The sequence below is a fragment of the Juglans regia genome, chromosome 7, assembly GCF_001411555.2.
Source record: "Juglans regia cultivar Chandler chromosome 7, Walnut 2.0, whole genome shotgun sequence".
NCBI classification, from domain to species: Eukaryota; Viridiplantae; Streptophyta; class Magnoliopsida; order Fagales; family Juglandaceae; genus Juglans; species Juglans regia.
In genome coordinates, this window is record NC_049907.1 from 49082276 (window position 1) to 49107395 (window position 25120).

At 33.4% G+C, this 25120-nt stretch overlaps 4 protein-coding genes across 6 annotated transcripts; all 4 read left to right on the forward strand.

Moving 5' to 3' along the window:
- The first annotated feature begins 637 nt into the window (after positions 1-637).
- On the forward strand, positions 638-3070 carry LOC108997013 (CASP-like protein 5A2). Of its 2 annotated transcripts, none has more exons than XM_018973084.2 (3): positions 638-1055; positions 1803-1959; positions 2656-3070. In XM_018973084.2, the coding sequence occupies exons 1-3, from the start codon at positions 841-843 to the stop codon at positions 2845-2847; spliced, it is 564 nt and encodes a 187-aa protein (XP_018828629.1). In that variant the 5' UTR covers positions 638-840; the 3' UTR covers positions 2848-3070. The 2 variants fall into 2 exon arrangements, with proteins under 2 accessions (XP_018828629.1, XP_018828630.1); XM_018973085.2 differs by having other exon boundaries at positions 642-1055; positions 1827-1959.
- A 526-nt stretch (positions 3071-3596) lies between these two features.
- Positions 3597-8990, forward strand: LOC108997047 (mRNA-decapping enzyme subunit 2-like). Of its 2 annotated transcripts, none has more exons than XM_035692609.1 (8): positions 3597-3829; positions 4524-4675; positions 5289-5416; positions 6331-6426; positions 6684-6836; positions 6978-7081; positions 7155-7222; positions 8418-8990. In XM_035692609.1, exons 1-8 carry the CDS (start codon positions 3750-3752, stop codon positions 8603-8605), a joined length of 969 nt encoding a protein of 322 aa, XP_035548502.1. In that variant the 5' UTR covers positions 3597-3749; the 3' UTR covers positions 8606-8990. The 2 variants fall into 2 exon arrangements, with proteins under 2 accessions (XP_035548502.1, XP_035548503.1); XM_035692610.1 differs by having other exon boundaries at positions 5289-5365.
- A 4517-nt stretch (positions 8991-13507) lies between these two features.
- LOC108997123 (probable aquaporin PIP2-5) lies at positions 13508-16256 on the forward strand. Its single transcript, XM_018973266.2, has 4 exons — positions 13508-13933; positions 15026-15321; positions 15484-15624; positions 15769-16256. Exons 1-4 carry the CDS (start codon positions 13633-13635, stop codon positions 15886-15888), a joined length of 858 nt encoding a protein of 285 aa, XP_018828811.1. The 5' UTR covers positions 13508-13632; the 3' UTR covers positions 15889-16256.
- Positions 16257-22366: 6110 nt separating this feature from the next.
- LOC108997024 lies at positions 22367-24026 on the forward strand. Its single transcript, XM_018973104.2, has 2 exons — positions 22367-22738; positions 23827-24026. The coding sequence occupies exons 1-2, from the start codon at positions 22498-22500 to the stop codon at positions 23850-23852; spliced, it is 267 nt and encodes an 88-aa protein (XP_018828649.2). The 5' UTR covers positions 22367-22497; the 3' UTR covers positions 23853-24026.
- The last annotated feature ends 1094 nt before the right edge of the window (positions 24027-25120 follow it).

Genomic DNA, 25120 nt, shown 5'->3' on the forward strand with positions numbered 1-25120 from the left:
TGTATGATTTGAAAGGTTAAATTGTTTATTTTATTTTGTATATGAATTTGAAAAAATTGTAATGATTATACAAGATAAGATGAGATGAGTTGAGAGGAATTGTGAAAAAAAAAAAGTCTAAATATAAATATAAATACAAACAATCTCATTTAAAAAAAAAAAACTAGAAACAATCTGCTTTGAGATTTTTTTTTTAAAAAAATTAATAGAATGATATGGTTTGAAATGCTTTGTTAATCATTTATTAGATTTTATAACATTTTATTTTAATGTTTTTTAAATTTTGTTTTGGAAATGTAACATACAAAGGTTAATAAGGTATATTATATAACAATCGAGGACTTTTTAATTATATAATTAAATTAGATAATCTAACATATAAAGATAGACATATTTATCTTTATGTGGATCTCACACTGGATGAATATTTATACCATTAAATATTATAGAACTTATATGATCTATTTATCTTTGTGCAAAATTGGACGATCTAATTCAAAATAAAAAAAAAATTTATATTGTACAGCCTCTTTAATTTATTTATTTAGTTTTTATAACAACTTATTTATTGATTGGCTGTTCTTATTGAACGACGTCGTTGCCTGCACAAAGCAGTCGAGGTGAACCAAAAGGCGACCACCTCCCACTTTCTCCACCAAAAGCAGCAGAGGCATTTCTGTGTCTGGAAGAGAATCTCAGGAAGAAAGAGAGGGGCTTCAGCTTTTGATGTCTGAGATTCGAATTAAGTAAATAAAGATATTTTCGTTCATCCAATGGTATAGGAGTGCGTATTGTTTTGCGAGAGGAAAAAGGAAAAAAAAAACAACAAAAAAACAGGCAATGAACGTGATCCGCCCAGCGGTGCACCCGGTAGAGGCTCCACCGGTGGTTGACGCAGCCAATGATGCGATGCCCAGAGGGCGGATGAAGGATATCCAGGGCATGCCCGGTACTCCCGGTGGCCTCGCCCTCCGCTTCTCTCAGTTCGCTTTTGCACTCCTCGCCCTCTGCGTCATGGCCACCACCAGCGACTTCCCTTCCGTCACTGCTTTTTGGTACCCGCAGCCATCGTTATTTTCTTTTCATGCTTTTTATTTCGTTTTCTAGATTTTGTTTTTTCTGATAGAACAAGTTCTTGGAATTTATTGGGTGTTTGTTTGGAATTGGGAACTGGGTCTCCTTATGGATTGGGGCTTTTTCGTGTTTATAGCTTACTGAATAATACACTGTTCCATTTCTCTATTTTGATATGACCAATGCTTATTACAATCAAGTATTAATTTTGTTTAGCCATTTCTAGATCACTATTTCCGACGAGGAAGTTAATTTTTTAGAAGGCTTTCTATTTCTACCACTATTAGATTCTTATGCTAGAAAGGAAAATATGCCTTATTAACTATATAAGATGGGCTATTTCTGGGGCTGAATCAGAAGGGGAGGCTTTTTGGGCTTAGGATGGAGCTAGTGGAGCTAGATTTAGTAGGCGGCCAAGTGACTAGCAGCAGACAGTTTCTTCTCTTGAAGTTGGAAGAAAGAGTCAATGTCAGAATTCATAGTTCTTGGATCAATTCCACTTGCTTGGTTTTTAAGTATGCTTATTATAGGAAAATTGATGGTATTCTATTATATCCAACTTTAGTATACTCAACTTGGTTTCTGGAACAACCCATTTGTTTAAAATACAGACTTTTGAGTCTGATCTGTTCTGTCTGTAAGAATTTGCAAGGCATTTTTGCTGTTTTTAGTTTTTGTGCGTGGTTTCAATCGCATACTCTTGGTTTCTCACCTCAAAGCATAAACAGGTTTTATGGTATTTTGTGTGCCAGCTATCTCGTTGCTGCTGTCAGCCTGCAGAGTTTATGGAGCCTCACACTAGCCATTCTTGATGTATATGCCATTTTAGTAAAGCGCCGTTTCCGGAATCCTAGAGTTGTCAGCTTGTTTGCAATTGGTGATGGGGTGAGAAAAATTTTGCAGGAGATCTCTCAAATTTGGTTAATTCCTTTGAATGGGGGAACATGCCATCGTTGAGTGCCTTTGTGAAATTCTTAAAATTTCAGATACCGGCTAATATTATTGGTCCTGTTATCTTTTATCCTTAACTTGTTTCCAGCCTGTGTTTTCACCCCCATCTTATATGACTTCTAGTGATTTTATGGACGATTAATCAATTCTTTACCTATTTATGAGCATATAATGGGAACTGAGATTCTAACATTAGTGTCTGTATCGGCTTCCATCTGCCAAATCTGCTTGAACTAGTTTCTCTTCATCCCACCCTCAGAGATATAGAGGCTGCTTCTTGTTCCATCCATTTTTCATGTCTATTTTGGTGCTCAGCGTGCTAACCTCTTATTCCATGGTGTTTCTATTGCCTAACGGCTTGGTGATTGTGATGGTGCATCTGGATCCATACCATACTTGGTTTCTGAATGTTAAAACAAGACCAATCCTATTATTTTGGTCCAATTATTAAAACCAGTATAATTTTCTAGAAACAAGCAAAACTTTTCTTTAGACTCATGAGCGAATCATAGGATATATCAATACGTGTGTTTTCGTTTATGATGGTCTGTTTATTTATTTACCAACAGGAAATATGGTTTTCTTTCCCTAATTTACCTTCTTTTTCTTTTGTTTTATTGATAACTGCAGATCACTTCCACACTAACATTTGCTGCAGCTTGTGCATCTGCTGGTATCACTGTCCTTATTGGGAATGATCTGAATGATTGTGCACAGAACCATTGCACTAGATTTGAGACTGCAACAGCCATGGCATTTATGAGTTGGTTTGCTGTCTCGCCATCATTTATTTTGAATTTCTGGACGCTCGCATCCAAATAAGAGACATGGACTAACATTGTGGTTTGGTGAGTTGTAAGTGAAATGATCTGATTTTGAATCTCACCTCCGATGTAAATTTTGTAGCTGGACCTAAAGCGTCCATCCTTATCCAGTATTTGGTGTACAATGTATTTACAAGGCAGAAAATCGATTATTTCGAGTTCATTTTCATGAAATATTAGAGACTTGTAAGCATGCATGGCCGTGCTTAAAGTTGGGAACACTTCAAATAATTTTCTTCCCAAATATATTTCCAATGGGTTTCGCTATTTTCACTAACCTCAATAAATAATAATAAATAAATAAAATAACATAACATAAACCTTCTGATAAATTTTCTCAATCTATGCATATTACTTACTCCGTCATTTTGACAATGAGATACTTCAATCACAAAAAAATTATATAAAAATAATTTCATAAATTGATGTTAGCTTAATGTGGTTCGTCAAGTTGTTAAATTATTTTTATTATAAAATAGATCTAATGAATTAAATGAAATAATATTAATTTGTGGAATTAATTTTATGTAATTTTTTTGTGAATGTAGTAGTATTCTTTTGACAAAATTACAGAAATCTCATCTCAAAATTTTTTTCCAATGATTTCTAAAATTTTTAGAAAATCTTTTATCCAAAATATGGGCTAAGATTTTATAAACTTTTGAAAGAAATTCCACATTACCTTATAACATTTTTTGTTCTCAGAAATCCATTACTATTTACTTAAAAAAAAAAAAAAAAGGAGGAGGAAAATCCATTAACAGGTTTGTTCTGATTCGGTAACCGCACTCTCCGGTTCTCTACAATAACGGAGTTCAAAGACCGACGAAAAATTCAACAATCCTGGTCCTGGGAACGAACCCACTGTTCCGCTCGTGAACATTTCAAACTCGAAAAGCCATGTCCGGCCTCCACCGGTCCTCTAGTGCTTCCCTGAAGAGTGGCCTTCCTCCCCAGGAACTCCTCGACGATCTCTGCAGGTCCGAATCACTCTTCTCTCGCTCTATTTCCGATTCTGTTATTTGTTGGGTCAATGTTGGTTTTTCTGTAGTATCACATGAACTGCCTTGATTCAATGGAAGGTTGACTTATTTTCCCGATATGGCAATGCTACGATAATGAACTTTAGCTGGTTAGGTTGTTATTAGTCGAGTGTGCTTGTTTAAGCATCTTTCTTTTGTTTTTCTTCGCTGTTTAAGAATCTGTCACTAATTTGTGCTGGATTTCTTTGAATGAAATTCTGTTAGTTAGTAAATGGCGCTCTAGCTAATATTCACCTTTGATGCGACATTGTTTCGTCTTGTCATTTCATTAATGGATTTTGAAATTTTCTACTGCAACAATTCCAAATCCTTCAAGAGAGAAGTGACCTATCTGCGATTTTTTTAACGTAATTACATGATCTCTTGTTATGTGAATGTTAGAGGAATTTGTAGTTGTATTGTTGGGATAAAAAAAACAAAACAAAACAAAAAACAAAAACAAAAAAAAAAAAACTCCTGTTATGGTTGCAGAAAAACTGGTTTCAGTTACATAGTAATTTGATTATTATAATCGTGTATTTCTTTTCTTAAATTTGAAACGGTTCCCCTCCTTTCTCGTGTGTTGCCTTAAAATGTTTTTACTCCTGTTTCATTCTAGTTCTGATTTTTTTTGTTTTCTAATTTTCTGCAGTCGGTTTGTTTTAAATGTGCCAAAAGAAGACCTCGAGTCATTTGAAAGGATTTTATTTCTTGTGGAGTATGCACATTGGTTCTATGAAGACAATTCTGTGGAGAAAAATCCATCACTGAAGTCATTCACTCTTAAGGAGTTCACTTCTTTACGTATCCTTGCATGTTCCGCCACTGCCCACTGCCCACTGCTACCCAAATTATTGTATCTATTATTATCTGATAAGCTGCTGCATGGTTGTGAATTAAGTGTAACTCTATTAACTTTCTGTTTGCATCTTCTGGTGGAATAAGCTATCACAAGATCTCCTATTTGGCCACCTTTTAGACTTTTAGTTGTCGAATTGCCGTTCACCTTCAGGGCATGCACCTGCACATTCGCCTTCAGGCCATAAGACACAAGACTCCTTCACCCATGCACTCTGTACCGCGGAGTATGATAATGCCATTTGATATAAGGTTGCACTGAAGGAAATATTCATGTCTGTCTTATATTTTATGTCAAATATTATATATTTTCCGGAAGATAAAAAATTCAGTGTTATTCTAGAGTAATATAATCCGGAAAGCTTGATGGTTGTTCTTGAAGCATTATCATATCCTCTGGCTATCATGAAATTGTATGTTGGCTGGTGTGGTCTTTGCTCCTTTAATGACCTAGTGGCAAACGTATGTATATTCTTGTTCCTCTTTTGTAACCTCTGTTATATATGCATCCGATATCCCTTTTTGTGAATGTAGCTTTGATTTCCTTAATACATCCTAGTATTCAACAGTTGTGACGTCTTGAAACCTTATGTTGCCCATCTGGATGACATATTTAAGGACTTCACTTCCTACAAGGTCCGAGTTCCTGTAACTGGGGCAATCATTTTGGATGAGACTTATGAACGGGTAAACTTTCATAGGATGAAGGCTATGATAATACTAGTCTTTGGGCCCTTTATTGAAAAATTTGTTATGCATATGAATAATGAATCTATATACATATGGTGTCGCTTTCAGTCTGATTTTATTTTCTTTTAAGAAGTCAGAGCAAGTGATGATGTGATTTTGTTACTGATATGTGTCTAGCATCAAGCACTATTAGTTGAAAATTGGAATTTTCTAAAATTAAATTATTATGTTTTACCTTTGTGTTTCATCATCATGAGTGATTGAGTTCCAGGTAATTAGACCAAGAAGAAAAGGGTAGAAACATAAAATGTAATAATTTATAATATAAAAGATTCTAATGAAGTGTTTGCAGAAAATTGGAAGCATTAAGTGCTGTTTGAAGAAACATAGAGGCTACTTATAAAAAAACACTAAATAAGAAGTTAAAAGTGCGTAGAGATATTTCGAAGGAAGTGGAAAGGTTAGGCATGTGTACAATTTTTTTTTTTATAAGTAAGAGATAAATATTATATATATGAATGAAATAGGCTTAGCCCATGTACACAGGAAGCATGTGTACATTATGACATATGTAAGAGATCATTCACATAGGCTGCAAGTCGAAATATGATAATTTCTTGTTGTGACCGTTCTCTTAAAGCTATCCTGCCTGTCTTTTCATTTATTGGTTTCCTAGGGCCCCTATAGTTCCGATCTCCAGCCATTGTTTTGACTAGAAATGTTGTATCAGCATATCATTCCTCGTTAAACTCTATGCAGAGTGTTTTTACCATCGATAACATTTTCAAAGGATTTTCTGTGTGATTCAGGATGTGAAATTTTACCTATTATACACCTTATTTTATCGGGTGAATGATTTGAGTGAGATTTATATCAAATCTGGTTTTTACTGTTGTTCAAGCTATTGACAGTGTCTACTAGTGAAAGGTTGGAAAGGGTCAAGCTGGAGTTTTCCACGCGGCAAAAAGAGTAAAGATGAGGAAGACCATGCATGTGCCATCAGAGAAGTAAGCTTCTTTCTCAAGGTGTTTCCTGGCTGTTTTCTGTTCCTGATTATTTTATATTTGTGTTCAAACTGAATCTCTGTTTGAAAATCATTGTACATGCGAAACCAAGTTGTAATGAAGTTTTCGATTTGAATAATTTCTTACCTCGAATCAGACCATGGTATTTACTTAAATAAAAGAAGCCTGGGCAGTTTTTTTTTATTTATTTGAAGGCTGAAAAAAGGTTAGCATTGCTTGCAAATTTTGTTTGAATGCAGGTCTTGGAGGAAACAGGTTTTGATGCTTCTAAGCTTCTTAACAAAGATGAATACATTGAACTGATATTTGGACAACAAAGGGTGCGTCTCTACATAATTGCAGGCGTGAAGGACGATACTGCCTTTGCTCCACTTACCAAAAAAGAGATCAGCGTGGGTGTTTATTCTTAAAAATTTAGTTATTCTCAAATATCCAAGTGGCACATTTATCAAGCTTAATATTTTCTTTCTCAATAGATAGAATGTTGTATTGGAACGTGTGGAAATTTGCATTTTCTTGTTATCTGCTTGCAGGAAATTGCATGGCAACGGCTTGATGAACTTCAGCCTGCAAATGATGATGTGATATCTCGTGGGATCAGTGGCCTCAAGCTTTACATGGTGGCTCCTTTCTTGACGTGAGTACTGTTGGTCAATAATGTTGTTATCTCCTTGGGTTTTTAACATCTTCTGCTTGTGTTTATCTTGCAGATCTTTGAAATCATGGATTTCAGCACATCAGCCCCCCTTGACTCCAAAACTTGATATGCCACTCAAAGGTTTTCCACTCTTTTGTCTTCAAAAATCACACAACCTACAAATGTCAGGTTAATATAAATCTAATGAATGGATCCCAGAGAAGGGAAAGAAGAAGAACAGTAAGAAGAAACTCATATGGTAATAAGATTTATCAGTCAGAAAAATCTTATTCCAATTGATTCCTTTTAAAACTAAGTAGATTTAATTTTTATAATGACGAATATTTCATTGCCCTTTCTGGAAGATTTATCATCGATTAAGTGAGAACTGTAGGTGTTTCTTATCATTATTTTGCTGCTATATGGCATTTGAGTTATCCAGAATTTCTATTGGGAAACGATAAGGGAAGTTGGAAAATATGAGAAGTTAACAGCTGCATCCAAGTTCGCATGTACCTTCCTCTGGACTTGGCACCGTAGTGATACTTGCCCTACGTTGAGTGCTTGAGATAATCTAGTAAGGTACCCCAAGCTAAATTGAGATTGACTGATCAGAGTGGATCATATGTAGTCTTTTTCACAGCTCTGTCCTATGTCAAAATGCTGCCTCGTGAGAGTCCAGGCTGTGTCTCAGTCCCAGTGTAGCAGCAACCCTACTCTTTGTTGCCTGCCTAATTACCTTGTCAACTATTTTTACCCAGGTTATTTAAGACGTTTACCTTCTTTTAGGTTTTACTCCCTCAACTGGAATTAAATCAATCTCTCTCGCCAATATCTTAATCAGTCTTCATGGGTGAAACCGGCCATGTCATTTGACTCTACCATATCTTTTCCTCAATGTGGGTCACCGTTACCTTGTCTTTCCCTATATTCTCACCATGCATCTTAACATTCTTATTTTAGCTATACACTCATTTTATGAATACGTTTCCTTTTAACTGCCCAGCAGTTACAGAAAATAGCCGGTCTATAGCCATATTATTAAGATTTTCCTTAAAACCTCAATAGGTACCACATCTTTCTGAGTCTCCCTATCTTTATGAATTATGGATCCAAGGCACTAAAAGTAAACAGTCTATACCAACATAAACAGATTTTTTGTTAAATTAAGTTTTGGTTTTAAAGGGAGTTGCTTTTCTCCTGTGAGCAGTTTTGCATAACTGAAATGATTAGGAGTTTATTTGAACTTTGGTGGAATCCAAGGGGGTGTGCTAGTTTTATTCAGTGCTTTTGCCGAATAGCAGTGTAATTGGTATATATATTTATTTCTGTTTAGGAATTTGTGTGTGGAAAGCAAGGAACAGTTGGACAGGGAGTAGCTGCACGATGATAATGGAGAGCCAATCAACCAAAGCTGAGGCTGATGTTTACAAACCTGAAACAGGGCCTGGCAAGAGCTTGAGAAATTTCAGATTTGATATTGGACCAATCTTGCAAGCTATGGAAGTTGCTTTCTCTGCTTGAGATGAATGGAAGGCCCCCAACTGACTGTTTTTTTTTTGTTTTTTTGGTTTAATGTAAAAGTTGATCGAGTTCACGTATTCAGGTGTATATGTTGGCGTCAGAAGATTTGCTGTTTTGGTCGCAATGTAGTACGTATAGTGAACGGAATCTGAAGAACTTGGCAGTTGGCAATGCTCGAAAGTTATATTTTCATGCTTTTCTTTTTCTTGTTTCTCCAAAAAGCTCGATTTTCCGTTTTCATGCTTAGTTGAACTGAGCCTAATGCCTTCATGACGGGGGTGCGCCATTGTCGGCTCTGCCGCTGATCTAGTTATGTCACAAACTGTGTATCTGTTGGCAGTGAACTCTGGGAATCTTTATTTAAGGTTTATTGGCAATTAAGACATCCCAATTCAATGCCTAATTATGAATTTTCAAACTTGTATAGCTGAAAGAGTCCCACCATTTTGTGGATCTTAGAAATTAAAAGGATCATAAAACAGAAGTTAAATTACTTATCAGAAGAAAAAAGTCGGATAAAAAACTACCAAAAAAATAAAAAAAATATTCGATCGAGCGTCTGTTGATATAGGAGAACATGATCCGCGGTTATTGATTTTTGCTCTTGAAAGCCATTAGTTAATGTTCTTATAGAATTTATAGTCACCTTCATAGACTGCCCTGTTTGTTTCAAATTTTCCAGCATCACCAAGAAGCCCCCCTTGTGGCACTGCCTGAAAGCTCTGCTGCATCTACGGAGGTTTGTTACAGCTAGTAAACGCATTTTGATAGCAACTTAGGCGGGTTTAGATTAGAGAGCTCGAGCTATGCAGGAAGCAATTACTAGTCAGCTATGTGGAAACTGAACGTAACCTGCAAATTAAAACTCGGAAGAAAAAGGTGGTGGATAAAAGAATAACTTTTTCGGTTCTATATGGGAAAAAATTGAGTCTTTTTAAGCCCAACACGTTCACAAACTATACTCCAAATCTTTTTAAGCTCTAAATTCAGTCTTTTGTGAGAAAATCGTGGAGTGATGGGCTTCGACTCATGCTTTGTTATACATTAGATGTTGCCAAAATTTGGGGACCACGAAGATTCTGGTTATAAATGTATAGAATAGTTGAGAAGGCCTCGGATTCAAAAACGCCTATGCCGAAATTGCAGGTGGTCCAAGAACTAAGGTACATACAAATCTTATATGAGTGGCCCGAATTGTTGTACATTTCGTTATTTCGTACCCTTGGGTTGGACCCACAACCAATTTCCAAATCTTTACACAGTAGAGTTGTGGTCAGTTAGCAATGGTTACTAAAATATCTCTTATAGAACTTTGGCTTTGCTTTGGTTTTTTATGGAATGTCAGGGAGCCCAATTTGTGTGTCCTATAATCATTCAAATCTCCTTTGCCTTATCCCTTCTTCTCACCTGTTGGTATTATCTTGTTAGCTTAGCTAGCCGTTGCCAAAATGAGTGGAAATTTGAGATAGAGCTCGAGAATGTCAGCTTCAACTCTAAAATCTAAAATCCTTTTTTTTTTTTTTTGGTTTTACTGTTTTAAATTGATGTGAAGATTTGTGGAATAAAGCTGAATGAACAGTGAGCATGTCGAGCTCAAGGACAAACTGTCTGAGGTAAATCAGAGGGACATTAATCTCCAATCCATATGCTTGAGCTCTGAGTCACGTGCATTACTTTGCTGGCTTGAGCAGCCAATGACATAAGGCTGCCTGCAATTTGTCCCATGATTTGCAGGACCACCAGAGCTCAAAACCCAGAGTATCCCGCTCGCAAGTTGCTTTAATAATTTTTTTTATTTTTTTATATTTTTTTAATATATTAAATATTTTATAAATATAAAAATATTTTTAATTATTTAATAAAAATATTTTTTTTTTCTCAAATTGATGGGCAAAGTAGTATTTATTTTCTTAAGATTAGTACCGTTTTCAACGACTTCTAGTTATTATTATTTTCCTCATTTGCCATAAAAACAAGTAAAGATCTTTATTCGTTAATTTATACAAATCATAGGAGTAATTAAGAAAATATTATATTTTATCAAAAAAATTAAAAGCTCTTTGTTCTGTGCTACTTACAATGTCATGCAAATTTTTTCAAATTAAAGTTTAGAATTGAATAAAATATTATTATAATATATTTTTTAATATTATTTTTATTTTAAAATATAAAAAATTTAATTCTTTATTTTATTTTATATAAAAATTTAAAAAAATTATAATTAGTAAATAAGATGAATTAAAAGAAATTATGAAAGAAAAATTATTTACACATAATATTTTTTACAATACTTTATATAAATATATTTTAAATGAAAAATATTTTTATAAAATATCTTATAAAAATAATATTATTTTATAAATATAATCTTATTTTATAATATTATTATATAATATATTATACAATATACTGTATATATCATTACTCGTTAAAAGCATTAATATTTCTTAAATGAAGCTCCTCCTCTCTCCTTTTTCAACTCTCCATTTTTTAAAGAGAAAACATTTGTATCAGTCGAAAGTCGCAGCACACTCAACGTATTGAGTGTAAAAAAAAAAAAAAAAAAATTGAAGTGAGATGTGCTGCGGCTTCCGGCTGATGTATAGCTTTTCTCTTTTTTAAAGTACCCTTAACATGATGACTCAAGCAGGTTTCTTGAATGCTAGGATAGATGACGTGGACAGTGACCTCACCTCATTATCTTCCTCAACCAATAAAAGATAGGTGATGCTACAGCCCCGCTGAGGGCTTTCGTTGGGGTTGTAGTATTATTTAACGTGTTTTGTTTAAAAAAATTTTTATATAAATTTTTTAATATTTTTAAAAAATAAAATAAATTTAAAATATTATTAAAAAAATATTTTTTTAATTAGAAAGTAAAAAAATATATATTAAAAAATACTTTTTTAATTATTAAGTAAAATAAAAAAATTATAAAAAATATTTTTTATAATTTTTTATTTTACTTCATGATTAAGAAAATATTTTTTAATAATATTATGATTTTTTTAAATATTTAAAATGGACATGCTACAATCCCGTTGGGGGCTCTCATTAGACTTAACATGTACTTTTCTATGTGTATTTTTTTAATTTATTTTTTATATAGAATTTTTTACACTTTTAAATATTTTTAAAAAATAAAATAAATTTAAAATATTATTAAAAAATATTTCCTTAATCAGAAAGTAAAAAAAAATATTAAAAAATACTTCCTTAATCACGAAAAAGAATAAATGTTATTTTTTATTCTAAGAAAATATTTTTTAATAATATTATAATTTTTTTTTATTTTTTAAAATATTTAAAATTATTAAAAATATCAATATAAATAAAAAAACTAAAAAAATTAAATAAATAAATGCTATAGGCCCTGCGGGAGCCCAGCGGGGCATGTAGCATTTTCCATAAAAGATGTCTGTGACTGTGGAGTGGGCCCAACTTCCCACGCCTCCGCCCTCCTAATATCTGTACCAAGAAAGAAGCCACCGATATCCACCACGTGGTTACTGTTTTCTCCATTCTATTGGGCTTCCAAAAAAATCAAAACGACGACAAGCTCAGACCCGTCCACGTCTTCCCTGTTTACGAACACGTGCTTGTTGGATGTGTTCACTTCCGCATCATTTTTTTGTCCACCGGGTTTAGCCGATTGGCGATACTGCCCACTTGTCCAAATTGTTCAGCTATCATGTTTGATATAAATTATTATAAAAACTAGTTTGGTTTTCAAATTTATCTCAACTCATCTCAACTCATCATTACAACTTTTTCAAATCTCAATACAAAATATAATAAATAATTTAACTTTTTCAAATATCAAAATAATAATAATATTAAAAAATAATATTCTAATAATATTTTATCATCTCATCTCAACTCAACTCAACTCACTTCAATATCCAAACAATACCTAAGTCGACGTAATAACCAATCAGCTATTGCCAGATGTGCCTGGTCCCACATTTTCAGATTTTCTTTTTCATCAAATAACCAGTAAGAAATGGTGGCATAACTTTTTTTTTTTTTTTTTTAAGGGAAAAAGATTGTGGCATATCTTTTATATATGTCACCACCTCTCTAATTTCTACCTATCATATTTTTTAAAATTTTTAAATCTTTTAATAATTTTTTTAAATTTTTTTTGAATTTATTCTTTTTAAACTAAAGTTGTATTTAGATGTTGAACTGAGTTAAGTTAGATTGAGATGATAAAATATTATTTTTTAATATTATTATTATTTTAAAATTTAAAAAAATTAAATTATTCATTATATTTTATACTGGGTTTAAAAAAAATTATAATGACGAGTTGATATGATCATCTCACACCACATTATTCATATATTAAATATTTGATAAAAGAAAAAAAAATTAAAAAAAGTGTGATGTATAAAGATTATGTGAATAATAAGAAGTTGTGTAAAATTTTTCTTTGTATATATCAAGTTGTAGATAAATAACACCCTATGGATTGAATCACATTTCGTGTATATATACTTCAAAAATTAAAGTAGGGTATAAACCATGCATGATCGATTTATCAAATGCTATGAGAATATCAACTTATTTTATTATTATTTATAAATTTTAACTCATAAATCTTATTACTATTTATAAATCATCGACAGCAAATTTTGTTTTTTGTGTTTTGGACCTTTTTGGTCTCTGTCCTCATGCAGTGTCCCCGTGTAAATGTCAAAGCTCACGCTAATAGAACATGCAAATGAAATTTACGGTGGCGCGGGGTAGATGACAGCCAAAGAAATCAAAAGTTTTGGCTGTTCTGGGGCTTGATTATATTTGCAGCAATTAATTCAAAAACTCCTAATCCATCTTGCTTAATTTGAAACTCCTTGACTTGCCCTTCCCCACCATTAATTCCCCTTCCATTATTATATATACCCTACCACTCCCTCATTCCTTCCACACCCAAAGCACCCGGCCACACGAACGTCCAAGCCCCTGCAGGCTTCTTCTTTCTCTTCTTGCTCGTGATCATTCTCTCTGTATTCTCTTAAGCTTTAATGGCTAAGGACGTGGAGGTGGCAGAACATGGCGCTTTCCCGCCCAGGGACTACCAAGATCCACCTCCGGCACCGCTCTTCGACGCCAAGGAGCTAGGCAAGTGGTCCTTCTACAGGGCTTTGATAGCTGAGTTTACAGCTACTTTGCTCTTTCTATATGTTACGGTGCTGACAGTAATAGGCTACAAGAGCCAGAGTGATGGACTTGCCAACGCCTGTAATGGAGTCGGGTTTCTCGGGATTGCTTGGGCTTTTGGCGGCATGATTTTTGTTCTTGTTTACTGCACTGCTGGGATTTCAGGTGTGGGGGGCTTTTTCTTTTTTCCTTCTTTCTTCGTTACATTTCCCCCCCTGCAAGGCCTTGTTTGCTTGTACGTATAGAGACATGCAGTTGAGATTAGGGTGCACGACAGCACGAGACGTTTTTCTTTCTACACATTTTACATATTATTTTATTTTTATTAAATTAATTGAATTATTCTATTTATTATTCATATATCATATATTTAGTATAAGAAAAATGAAAAAAAAATCAAAATAAATATAGTATATGGAGATGACAAGAAAAACAACTCAATTAATTAATTTAGTAAGAATAAAATAAAATATAAATAAATAAAATAAAATATAAATAAAAAATATTAATTATGTGGTATGAAATGATGAATAGAATCCTTTATTCTCTCAAATAATATATAAATTATAACGTGTCATTTGTTGTATTCGTTTTCAGTTCTTCCAGCAGTGGTACTTGCATAAACTTGTTTGAAGGTAGAAAAATACGTAACGAAATCAAATATCATGTTTCTTTCTCGGTTGTGCTGGAACCTAAAAAGTCTCTTTTAGATCTTCAGTTTCTTGGAAAAAGGAAAAAAAAAGTAGTGTTTTAAATTTCGGCCGTACCAGTCGATACAGTAGCAAGTAGTATATTTTTCGTTTCGGCCGTCCGGCCGGTACAGGTACTATATCTGTCCCATATCGGCTAAAATACCGGTCGTACCGGACTAAATTGCAGCTTGTACCGGCCTATATTTCGGCCGGTACCGGCCGATATTTCGACTTGGGTGTTTTTTTTTTTTTTTCGTTTTTTCTAACTACAAACTTATTTTTTAACTCCTAATTCAGATTAGACTATTTATAATTTATATATATATATATTTATATATAATTTATTTATATATAGACTATTATTTTAGAATATAATTTATATATATATTTATATATATAATTTATTTATATATCGATTATCTCGAAACGTTATTTCGAAACGCTATCTCGAAACGATACTGGTATTGAAATATTTCGTTCCAATATCTTGACCGGTACGACGTCCGGTATGGTATTCAAAACATTGAAAAAAATTGATCAGGCTGTAACGTTATATCATGTGCAGGGGGTCACATCAACCCGGCCGTGACATTCGGGCTGCTCTTAGCTCGGAAGGTGTCGTTGTTGCGCGCGGTGTTGTACATGGTGGCTCAGTGCTTGGGAGCCATCAGTGGCGTGGGGCTGGTGAAGGCCTTTAACAAGGCGCACTACGTGAAGTACGGAGGTGGGGCTAACACGCTCACCGATGGCTACAGCAAGGGCACTGGTTTGGGTGCCGAGATCGTTGGCACATTCGTCCTCGTCTACACCGTCTTCTCTGCCACTGATCCCAAGAGGAAAGCTCGAGATTCCTACGTTCCGGTATGCACCTTAGCTATAACACTCACCTGTAAATGCTATATATTATTTTTCAATTTTAGAAGCACCGAGTTTTTACCGACTCTTGCTCGATCCCTTGTTCTAACTTTTTAATTTCTACGACCATATATCTTTTTTTTGTTTTGATTGGTGAATTACAAAAAGATATTGGCGCCACTCCCGATTGGATTTGCGGTGTTCCTGGTTCACTTGGCCACCATCCCTGTCACTGGTACCGGCATCAACCCAGCTAGGAGCCTCGGACCCGCTGTTATTTACAACGAGAAGGCGGCCTGGGATGATCAAGTTAAGTCTACATTCCAATATCTTACTCATGTTGTTCATTCTCTTAATTCCCAGCAGCAAGTAGTATTATATATTTATATATCCAAATCGACTTACACTGTATTAATATATCTTAATTATGTTCCTTTGGGTTGTTGTACGTAGTGGCTGTTTTGGGTTGGACCATTCATTGGAGCTGCACTAGCAGCTTTCTACCACCAATTCATATTGAGGGCAGGTGCTGTGAAAGCTCTTGGGTCATTCAGGAGCAACCCTATTGTTTGATAATTTCTTCATGGTTTTACCTACCTACCGGAAATGAGATTGGAAGAAGAAGGATTTGGTATTTTTAGCAATCATAATTAATGGATGACTGGTTGTGCTTGTGTATGAAGTTTTTCTTTGGCTCTTTCTAAGTATGATCCTTTGCAGCAGCAGCAGCAGAAGTATTGCTTTCTACTTTCTAGGATGTTTTGGTCCAACTCCCCCTTCTAAACTTCCATCTCATCGGTTCCATCAAAATTATCTCGTACACATTTCAAGTGATTGTTTATATCAATCGCTTTAAATGTGTTACGTAACAAGTGTATTGAGACGAATATAATATAGAACGAAGAAGGGTATTAATCTTAAAAGAGTTGTCTTTATTTTTATTTTCGAATTGAAAAATTATATTCATTATTCTTACATCACATATAATTTTTTTTATTTTTTTTAACTTTTCCTTACCAAATATGTTATATATGGACGTGAGTAGAAATTTTTTTTTAATTTAGCAAGAATAAAATAAAAAATAAAAAATTAAATGTAGTGTGTAAAGTATGAATAATAAGGAGAATAACTCTTTTATATAAAAATATGAGATGATTTATGAATAGTGAGATGAGATTTTTTATTTGTAAAAAAATAATTTTGATTTGTGAAAAAAAAATCAAGTGAAATGAGATGAGATGAGTTGAGATGATTTGTAAATAATAGTTACACATGATTTGGAAAGTAAGATGAGACACAAAATTTTCATCTTATCTCATCATTACAACTTTTTCAAATTTTTACATAAAATATAACAATTTAACTTTTTCAAATCTCAATTTAATTTTTTTAAATTTTAAAATAACAATAATATTAAAAAATAATATTTTAAACTTTCATTTAAAATCAAAAATTCTCATCTCACCTTCTAAGTCTATCAGTTAAAATTAGATGAGATGAGATTCGGTGCTTAATTATGTATCTAAACAGGTTCTAAATCTACACTCACCAAGGAATCATCCTGATGATGGTCCCGGTGCAACTTTTTTTTTTTTTTTTCTTAGTAATTAAAAAATTATTTTTTAAATGATATTGTAAATTTTAAAAAAATATATTTAACGATACGAAAAAAATTATAACTTGTCGGTGGCCACTACACCCTCGGCTCTTCATATAATAAGCATTGGTTTTATTCACTCCCGGAAACTTCCTTTTTCATTCTGTAAGAGTAATTAATTGGGAAAAGAAAATGTCTGGGTAACTTATGCTGTAGGAATGAAAAATAACCCAATAACTCTCGCATGGCTGTCAAGATTATGTCGTGTTTGGATACTACAATTATAATTATCATTTTTTAAAATAAATAAAAATCCTCAAGATTCAGGGTGTTACGGAGAGCGAGTCCATGAGATGAGAAGTGAACCAATTAAAACCCAATGGGCCAAAGAGTGTCCGTCGAATTCAAAGCCCAACAAAAATGTCAACTTAAAATCATCTATAGCCGAAACACTTCCCCTGCTGTTAAATGGGCTTCGGCCCTTGTCTTTGCCTAAGTTAAACTTGGGCTGTAAATAATAAAGCAGGCTAAGCTTAGCTTAAGACTTTTTTTTTTTTTTTTTTTATATGATAGTTGGTGGAATTTTTGACAATGAGAGATCATTTTCTAATTTAGGAAAAATAAAATACTGAAATTGGAAAAAAACTGGATTTCTTGATTTAGAGAGAAAGTATCTCTTGATTTATCTTTTATTTTCTCACTAAAATCTAAACTAAAACAAAAATTAATAATTTCATATTTATTTCATATCCACTTTTTCTTTTATCAATTTCCTCTAATAGACTGTTAGTTGAATGAAACGACGTTACAATTTAGAGCATTGATAGTGGTTTATACATTTTTATATGTAAAATTATCTCTTTTAAAGAATGATTTTGTATATGAAAAAAATTCCTACATTAATTTATGCATCTTTGAACCAAATCATAATAAAATATTTTTATTTTTTTATTTTTTATTTGTTTCCTAAAATTATTTTTTATATATATTTTACAATTAACATCCACTTTGTATAATCAACTTAATACAAATTTTATGTATCAAAATCATCTTAATATAAATTCTATAAAGTTTATTTTAATAGGTAGGAGAGAGAAAAAAATAGTAAAATAATATTTGAAGAAACACTATTTATAGCTATGCAAAAATTTAGAGATGCATAAGTCAATGTAGATGAATTTAAAGATAAATTTTTTAAATTTAAAGATAAAGATAAAGATGGAAAAGTCACTACTAATACTCTTACACCAGCGGCAAATTCTATAATATTGTTACTATTGTGATTAATGGATTTTGTATGGAAAATATTAAATACGGTAGAATTTATATTATATTTATCTCTTATTAATAATAATGAAATGAGATGAATTAAAATAATTTATAAATAATAATAAGATTATTAATTAAAATAAAATAAACGGACTCTAATCTCACCGCATAATCTAAAGCGTCTCATCTTTACCTCAAAACGAGGACTCTTTATAGCTTTGATGCAGTGATAATCCAGCACCCCTTTTAGTTTGATTAGATTGTACGCGTTCTATTAATAATGGCATATCTTTAATGTTGCCTCCACTACTTGCTTAAAGGATTTTTTTTTTTGTCAAAAGGTATACGATAAACAATCCTTTTTTTTTTGGTAACCATGTTTTATTAAATATAATTTTTAAACTAATTTATAAAATAATAATCATAAAAATATTATCATTTAATAAAAATATCTAATTTAAAATTTAATTATAAAAAGAATTGTGTGTATGTCATCCCAAAGTTGAGAAAAATAAAATAAGAAAAAAAAAATTAAAAGACAAAAATTATTGAAGGTAAGTCATGCTTTACTATTGTCATTAACTCAACTAAAACTCTAATAAATTCAGTTAAAGAGTTCATTTATTTTATTTTATCCAAAGTCTCTTGAAATGTAATCTACACCGCGTTTGTATTACATACTAATCTACCATTCTTAAAGTTCTTAGCTAAATTTTATGGCTTATAACGAAATAGAGATAGATACGTGAAATAGAATTTATAATATTTATAGATATTTAATGATGTCAAGTTCATGATCTTACGAGTCTATCTTTTTCTTACTACTGAATCGGGCATATTTTAGATGATCTTAATCAAGAATTCTAGAAGATATATATATATATCAATCTCGTAATAAATTTTGTAATTAATTATAAAATCGGCCTTAAATTTGCTGCTTCCGTTTTTACGCGTAAATTGGTCCCTACAATTAAACTTTATGTTTGGTATAACTATGGCTGTAATTCAGATCTAGTTAGCAGTATAATTACCACCAAAACAGACCGACTTGACTTTGTATTAACACGACAAGCTATGCCAACTTCTGGTCACGTGGGCTTTGGTCCCCCGGTGCCGGCTGCTTTAGTTTTGATCATCAAACTGCTATGCAATGCATGCAGGGCCAGTAAATGCAGTCCTGTCTCCTATTCGCTTCATCCATGCTCTTTAAAAAGAATCACAACAAACGCAATCAATTCTTGTTTGCCTTTCGAGATACGAAAGGTATACACATCACCACATTTTCAAGCTTAAAAGGTTTCTATTAGGATTTTTTGGACAAATATGGGCAGTGAACAAAATACTACTTTCTAATTAGAACTAAACAAAAAGTTGTTGAAAATTACTACTTAATTGCAAAGCCACTGAAGCTTCTTCTACTTTGTTTGTTTATTCTTTTAAAAAATCTTCTTTCCCTTTTCCTTTAGAAGATATGAAATAAATTAAAGAAACAAAAAAAAGGAGAAGCTTAGAAAGCCAATAACCAGAAAGGCAAAAACTTGTAATGGCTTGTAATTTACAATGTTATGGAGTTTTGTTTGGGAAACAGAGAACGGAAACTATTGACTAAAGAAAGACCAAGAAGACTAAGGTGGTCTGCGATGGAGAAAATGCCAAATAACCATGTGTGTGAAGTGCAATGTATTTGAATTTTTTTTGTTCTTTACTATTGTTCGCATACGTTAGATCATAGATTGGCAACTTCTAGCAAACGATTGAAGAACCTTCAAATAACTAAAATTCACTAACCTCAATTCCCCAGAAAACTAATGGCTTCTGCTCTCAACCAAAGTAGAGTTCTTAACTTTTCTTCATCCAATACGTTTTTCAATCGATGAGAAAAAAAAAAAAAAATTAAGGCTTTAGGTTTAGACCGCATTTAGATGTTAAATTGAGATAATAAAATATTATTTTTTAATATTATTATTATTTTGAGATTCGAAAAAATTGAATTATTTATTATATTTTATGTTAAAATTTGAAAAAATTATAATGATGAGTTGAAGAACCAAACTAATCTTAATGCTAGATAATATGTTCTGAGAGACGTTTTGTTGACCTTTTTCACTTTCAAAAATTTTTCTTTCCCTTTTCCTTTAGAAGATATGAAATAAATTAAAGAAAAAAAGGAGAAGCTTAGGAGCCAATAACTGAAAAGGCAAAAACTTGTTGCCATAAATTCAAACATGTACAGAAAATGGGTTTTTAAATGAAGCACAACACAGCAAACTTACCGGTGGGGGAGGAGGTCACACGGACTGGTGCAGGCAGGGGGCTTCCGACCGTATGCAGGGGAGGAGGAGGTAGGGGGCTTCCGTCTGACGCAGGGGAAGGGGGGCTTCTGTACGACACAGGGTAGGGGAGAAATGCTGGGGTGGGACGGTGGGGTGGGGACGTGGTGGGCTGGGAGGGAAATGCAGGGGTGGGAACGGGGGGAGAGAGAAAATGCATGAGGTGGGAAATGGAGGGAGTTCAAATAGGAATAAGAGATTTTAAAAAAAATTGTCAGAAATTCGCGCGGTATAGATAAAGAAAAAATATGTGCATCAGCCGGAAGCCTCAGCACACTCAACGCATTGAGTGAAAAGAAAAAAAAAAAAAAAAAATCTGTGAGGTGTGCTGCGGCTTCCGGCTGATGCGTAGCATACCTCATAGATAAAATAGGGAGGCCATATAGTACTACTCTTTTCTCTACCTAGCTGGCTAGCTCCCTCCGGCCGGGCTTAAACAGAAAATTTCAAGCTAATGAAGAGAGCTTGCATGCTAGGGAGGAATTAAAGATCCAATGGCACCCATCATCACCCTTCTCTTCTTCATTTTCTCTGCACTTCGTTCTCTCTTGTTTCCTCATGATCACCCACCGACAGTTTACACCTTCACTTCTAACAATCATGAACTGCCGTTTTTCCCTTGGGGTTTTGGTTACGTTTAAGCAGATCGTGTTCTTGGCGTTTGGTATTTTTCCTATTATTATTGCTTGTTGGGACGCGATATCAATGTGTGATGCTGCAGCTAGGCTGTTCATCATTGATCCCTGGAAGCAAATTAAAGAGCCAGCCATGCATGATCCTGACGTTGGACCTAAGTGGAAATTAAAGTAGTCCCAATTTAAACAGTACTGTTCTTCTGTATGCATAGATTATTCCTCTTGAATCTCGTGTCATTTGACTAATTAATTCATGTACTGGCATCGTGATCTGTGATTCATGTAAAAGAACAAGGCATCATCATGTGTTTGCTCATGTGGGAGTACTTGGAGAACCTCGGTTCATACATATACATAGATACATATCTATATACGCAAGTAATTGAAAATTATGTGAGAAATGGTATCTAGCTAGTTAAAGAAAATCTATTTAGAAGTCTCATTTTTTACATACCCAACCCACCGTTGACATCAACTATATATACGCTAAAAAATGATTGGAATTTTAGTTTTTAAAAGTTATAACAGATCCCACGATAAGTAGTATGCTAATACACCGGCATATATATAGCAAAGAGAAACACTACTTTGCCTCTCCAAAGTGACACCTCTATTTGACTGTTGGTCAAAAATTTTTTTTTTTTTTTACTTAATGATTAAGAAAGTGATTTTAAATGTATTAGTGTATTTTTTTATTTTTTAAATATATTTAAATATATAAAAAAATGTGAAAAGAAAAAAAAAAGATTTACCGCCCAGCGGTCAAAATGGGGCGGCATTGTAGCCGCACCCATATAGCAAAACTCATATAATTATCGGCATCAAGGTTAAACAAGAAACAACATGTTTTTTTAATTTTAGTGTTATCGTAAAAATGAGAGAGAAATTATGCTATTCATATTAAATTTAAAGTGATTAAGTATGATTGGAAATGATAAAAATTATAAATAAAAAGGGTTATAAAAAAATTGTTAAACAAAGTGTGTTAAATTGAAGTGGAAAGTGATAAAGTCAATTTGGTCGTTGGGGCAAATAAAGCGCCACAACAAGATGAGTTTGATCTCAAACATAAAACGACGTGCTGTTGTGTTCAAGCAATGGAAACGGCATGTACAAAGCTCGTCGTGCTAGATTCTTTGGCGACGGTTTCAAAGTAAGTCGTCACAATACATTTTTATAACGGCGCTGCCGGACGTTTTCACAATCATCTAAAAAGTCATCTTTCAAAACTTTCTGATCCGTCTTCGGACTTGAGAGTTGTAACCCTAATAAATTGACCTCGTCTCTGTATTTTCGCTTTTCAGTGTTTCAGTATTTGTTAGTACAATTTAGGAAGACAAGAGAGTGAGAGATGCATCTATGGCCGTCGATGAGGATTAGGGACTCATTCAAGCTTGGATACCTGAGAAAGCTCGAATGGAACCTCAATAGAATGGAAAGCGAAAAGCAGAAACTGTTGGATAATGAAGAACCTGTTTCCGATCGACAAGAAGCTGCGAAACCCAATTCAGAGATTCTTGGTGGGCTCCTCGTAGTGTGCAGGGAGTCGCTGATGGTTCTCTCCTGTTGCTATTGCTGTTTCTGTTGCGGAGGTAATTGATCTTAGTATCCCTTTTGCTTTCCTCGTGCAAATTTCTGTTTGGATTGAGGGCTTTTTTTGGTACGGATATTCTAAATTCGTTGATCATCTTTTGTTGAAAAATTGATCTAGGGTTGTTGAGGGATTTTATTTTATTTGTCTTTCCTGGGCACCTTTTTATGGTGCTGAATTTTAATCTTCGTAAAGGTTATGGTTAGCCTTTGTTGAGCATAATTTCGTGAAGCTGAGCCTATACGATTTGTAGTGCATTGGCTGTTATCATTGCAAACATGTTACATAATTGACAGCATAAGGATGCGCAAAAAGGTTTTTCAAAACCGTCGGGGATATCAAATAAACAGCATTCTTATAAACATTGGCCCCCGGTATGGTTTAGATTATGGCGTTTGGGAGAACAAAGGATTAAGTTGGGGCGGGGGAGCTGAGGGGGTTTATGAATTTCATATAGGAGTAGTATATATTTGTTGTCTTTCCAGCATAAATTTCTCGAATTATTTTAATTTACCAGGAAATTATTCAGTTTACAATGCAGTGGGTAAGATAGGAGTTCTGGATAGCCAGCAATTCATGGTGCATAGTAATCTCTCTGCTGGTTCTCTCAATTACTTGTTGTTTGCAATAGCTCTGCTTGGATTTTTCGCAATTCTTTTAAATCAATCTTTCAGTCTCTCTGCATATTCGATCATAATTTGGTGATATTATGTTTTGAGTAATACCCAAATAACTTGAATAAATTGGTAGAGTCGATCCTTGCCTCTTAACAAAACTAACTCGAGTTGGCTTAAGCTTCAATGAGCTGAAATTTTACCATTTAAAGTTACCAGTGGAAGGAACCTAGTCAACATATTAGCCATCTCACTCTTACTGCACACATGCTTGTGAATCATGGTTTTTATATGCTACATAATTTGCTTTGCATGAATTTCATTGAATTCCTGGAAGTGGTGTTGTATCATCTAGCTTTCTGCAATTGTTTTTGCTTTTAATTTGTGTGGCTTTCCCCCTTGATCGAAGAATGTGATCAATTGCTTCGCTGGCATATTTTTTTACTAATTTATAGGCAATGTTTTCCTCTTTCAGCTTGTCTGGATGAAGATGAGTATTGATGCAGCAGTATCTGGCAGCGCATTTGAAATCTGAATCTATCCTGGAAATAACAAGAATGTGTATACTGGAAATTGACTAACCCTCTAAAGCTTTTGTTACTGGAATGTTAATTATAAATAGGTCCTTTTGTTCATATGCCATGAAATATATAAAGGTAGAAGTTGTTATCCCAATGGATGTAAAGACACCTAAAATGTACGGCATCAATAGCCCTTGGGGTTGGGGTGGTGTTGTGGGAGGAATGACCAAATCTAGGACGATGACTAGCACTGCTTTGTAAAATTTTCGGCTTAATAACTCTTGGATTGAAAGCAACTTCCAACCTATCAAATCCAGAAAACATTGCTTCGAAGAACAAACATTTTACTAAACAGCATCTTGTGTTGGGCTTTTTGAGTGGAGTTTGATTATATTTTGTGGCGGTCTAATTTGATGACCCGATGTGACAAGGATTCGTTGCGATTTTTTATAGATTTTCAATGAGATTTGGGTCATGGAGCGCATACTTGGACTGATAGTATTAAACCTTTAGAGCATTAGTAGTGGACTTGACAAAATTATATTTTGGACAAAATTTAATTAGATTGCATAAAAATTTACTGTAGTGAACTCAACAAAATTACAGTATTATTAATTTTGATCATTTTTATTGGCTAAATCTGAGTTCGAGTTGCTGGCCAAATACTATTTTGGCATAAAAAATTCTCTCTATCGCGTGCTATTTGTTTTGCGCAAGATCACAACTCTAGAAAATTCATTTTTGTCTCAAAAGTACAAAGCGCCCAAATTCAAAATTCAACTACAGAAGGCAGTCAGTTTTCATCAATCATCATTTCAATGACAGTCAGTTTTCATCAATCATCATTTCAATGACGTTGCATCATCTTGTTGGAGTGCTTTAAGTTCTAATTTTATAATATTATGATTATTTGATGTCAATGTTTTCTTTTAAAATCTAATATCAACGTTAAAAAATTAATGTGTAGTTTTCTAATAACGAATAAATATTTAAATTACAATTAGAATTAAAATAAATGAAAATGTCAAAATCAATATTTTAATAGAATAATGATATATTTGGAGAGTCTGTTATTAGGTATTGTTAAAAAGTGGCTAACTAAATTTATAAAAGTGAATTCTCTAATCAAATTTTAGTCAAATTTTGTTGAGTCTACAACTAATGATCTTATATGACCGCTAATTAAGGTTTATTATATGTATATGCATTATTTTTGTATGATTGTCGTATTGTCGCAATGTATGATGT

What these genes read in the sequence shown, in the direction of transcription:
- LOC108997013 (XM_018973084.2), top strand. Translation starts at nt 841, where the DNA reads ATGAACGTGATCCGCCCAGCGGTGCACCCGGTAGAGGCTCCACCGGTG. An exon ending in CCTTCCGTCACTGCTTTTTG is followed by an intron (nt 1,056 to 1,802) that starts GTACCCGCAGCC and finishes AAGCATAAACAG; the next exon opens with GTTTTATGGTATTTTGTGTG. An exon ending in TGTTTGCAATTGGTGATGGG is followed by an intron (nt 1,960 to 2,655) that starts GTGAGAAAAATT and finishes TGATAACTGCAG; the next exon opens with ATCACTTCCACACTAACATT.
- LOC108997047 (XM_035692609.1), top strand. Translation starts at nt 3,750, where the DNA reads ATGTCCGGCCTCCACCGGTCCTCTAGTGCTTCCCTGAAGAGTGGCCTT. An exon ending in CTCCTCGACGATCTCTGCAG is followed by an intron (nt 3,830 to 4,523) that starts GTCCGAATCACT and finishes AATTTTCTGCAG; the next exon opens with TCGGTTTGTTTTAAATGTGC. An exon ending in TAAGGAGTTCACTTCTTTAC is followed by an intron (nt 4,676 to 5,288) that starts GTATCCTTGCAT and finishes AATACATCCTAG; the next exon opens with TATTCAACAGTTGTGACGTC.
- LOC108997123 (XM_018973266.2), top strand. Translation starts at nt 13,633, where the DNA reads ATGGCTAAGGACGTGGAGGTGGCAGAACATGGCGCTTTCCCGCCCAGG. An exon ending in CTCGAGATTCCTACGTTCCG is followed by an intron (nt 15,322 to 15,483) that starts GTATGCACCTTA and finishes AATTACAAAAAG; the next exon opens with ATATTGGCGCCACTCCCGAT. An exon ending in AGGCGGCCTGGGATGATCAA is followed by an intron (nt 15,625 to 15,768) that starts GTTAAGTCTACA and finishes TGTTGTACGTAG; the next exon opens with TGGCTGTTTTGGGTTGGACC.
- LOC108997024 (XM_018973104.2), top strand. Translation starts at nt 22,498, where the DNA reads ATGCATCTATGGCCGTCGATGAGGATTAGGGACTCATTCAAGCTTGGA. An exon ending in TTGCTGTTTCTGTTGCGGAG is followed by an intron (nt 22,739 to 23,826) that starts GTAATTGATCTT and finishes TTCCTCTTTCAG; the next exon opens with CTTGTCTGGATGAAGATGAG.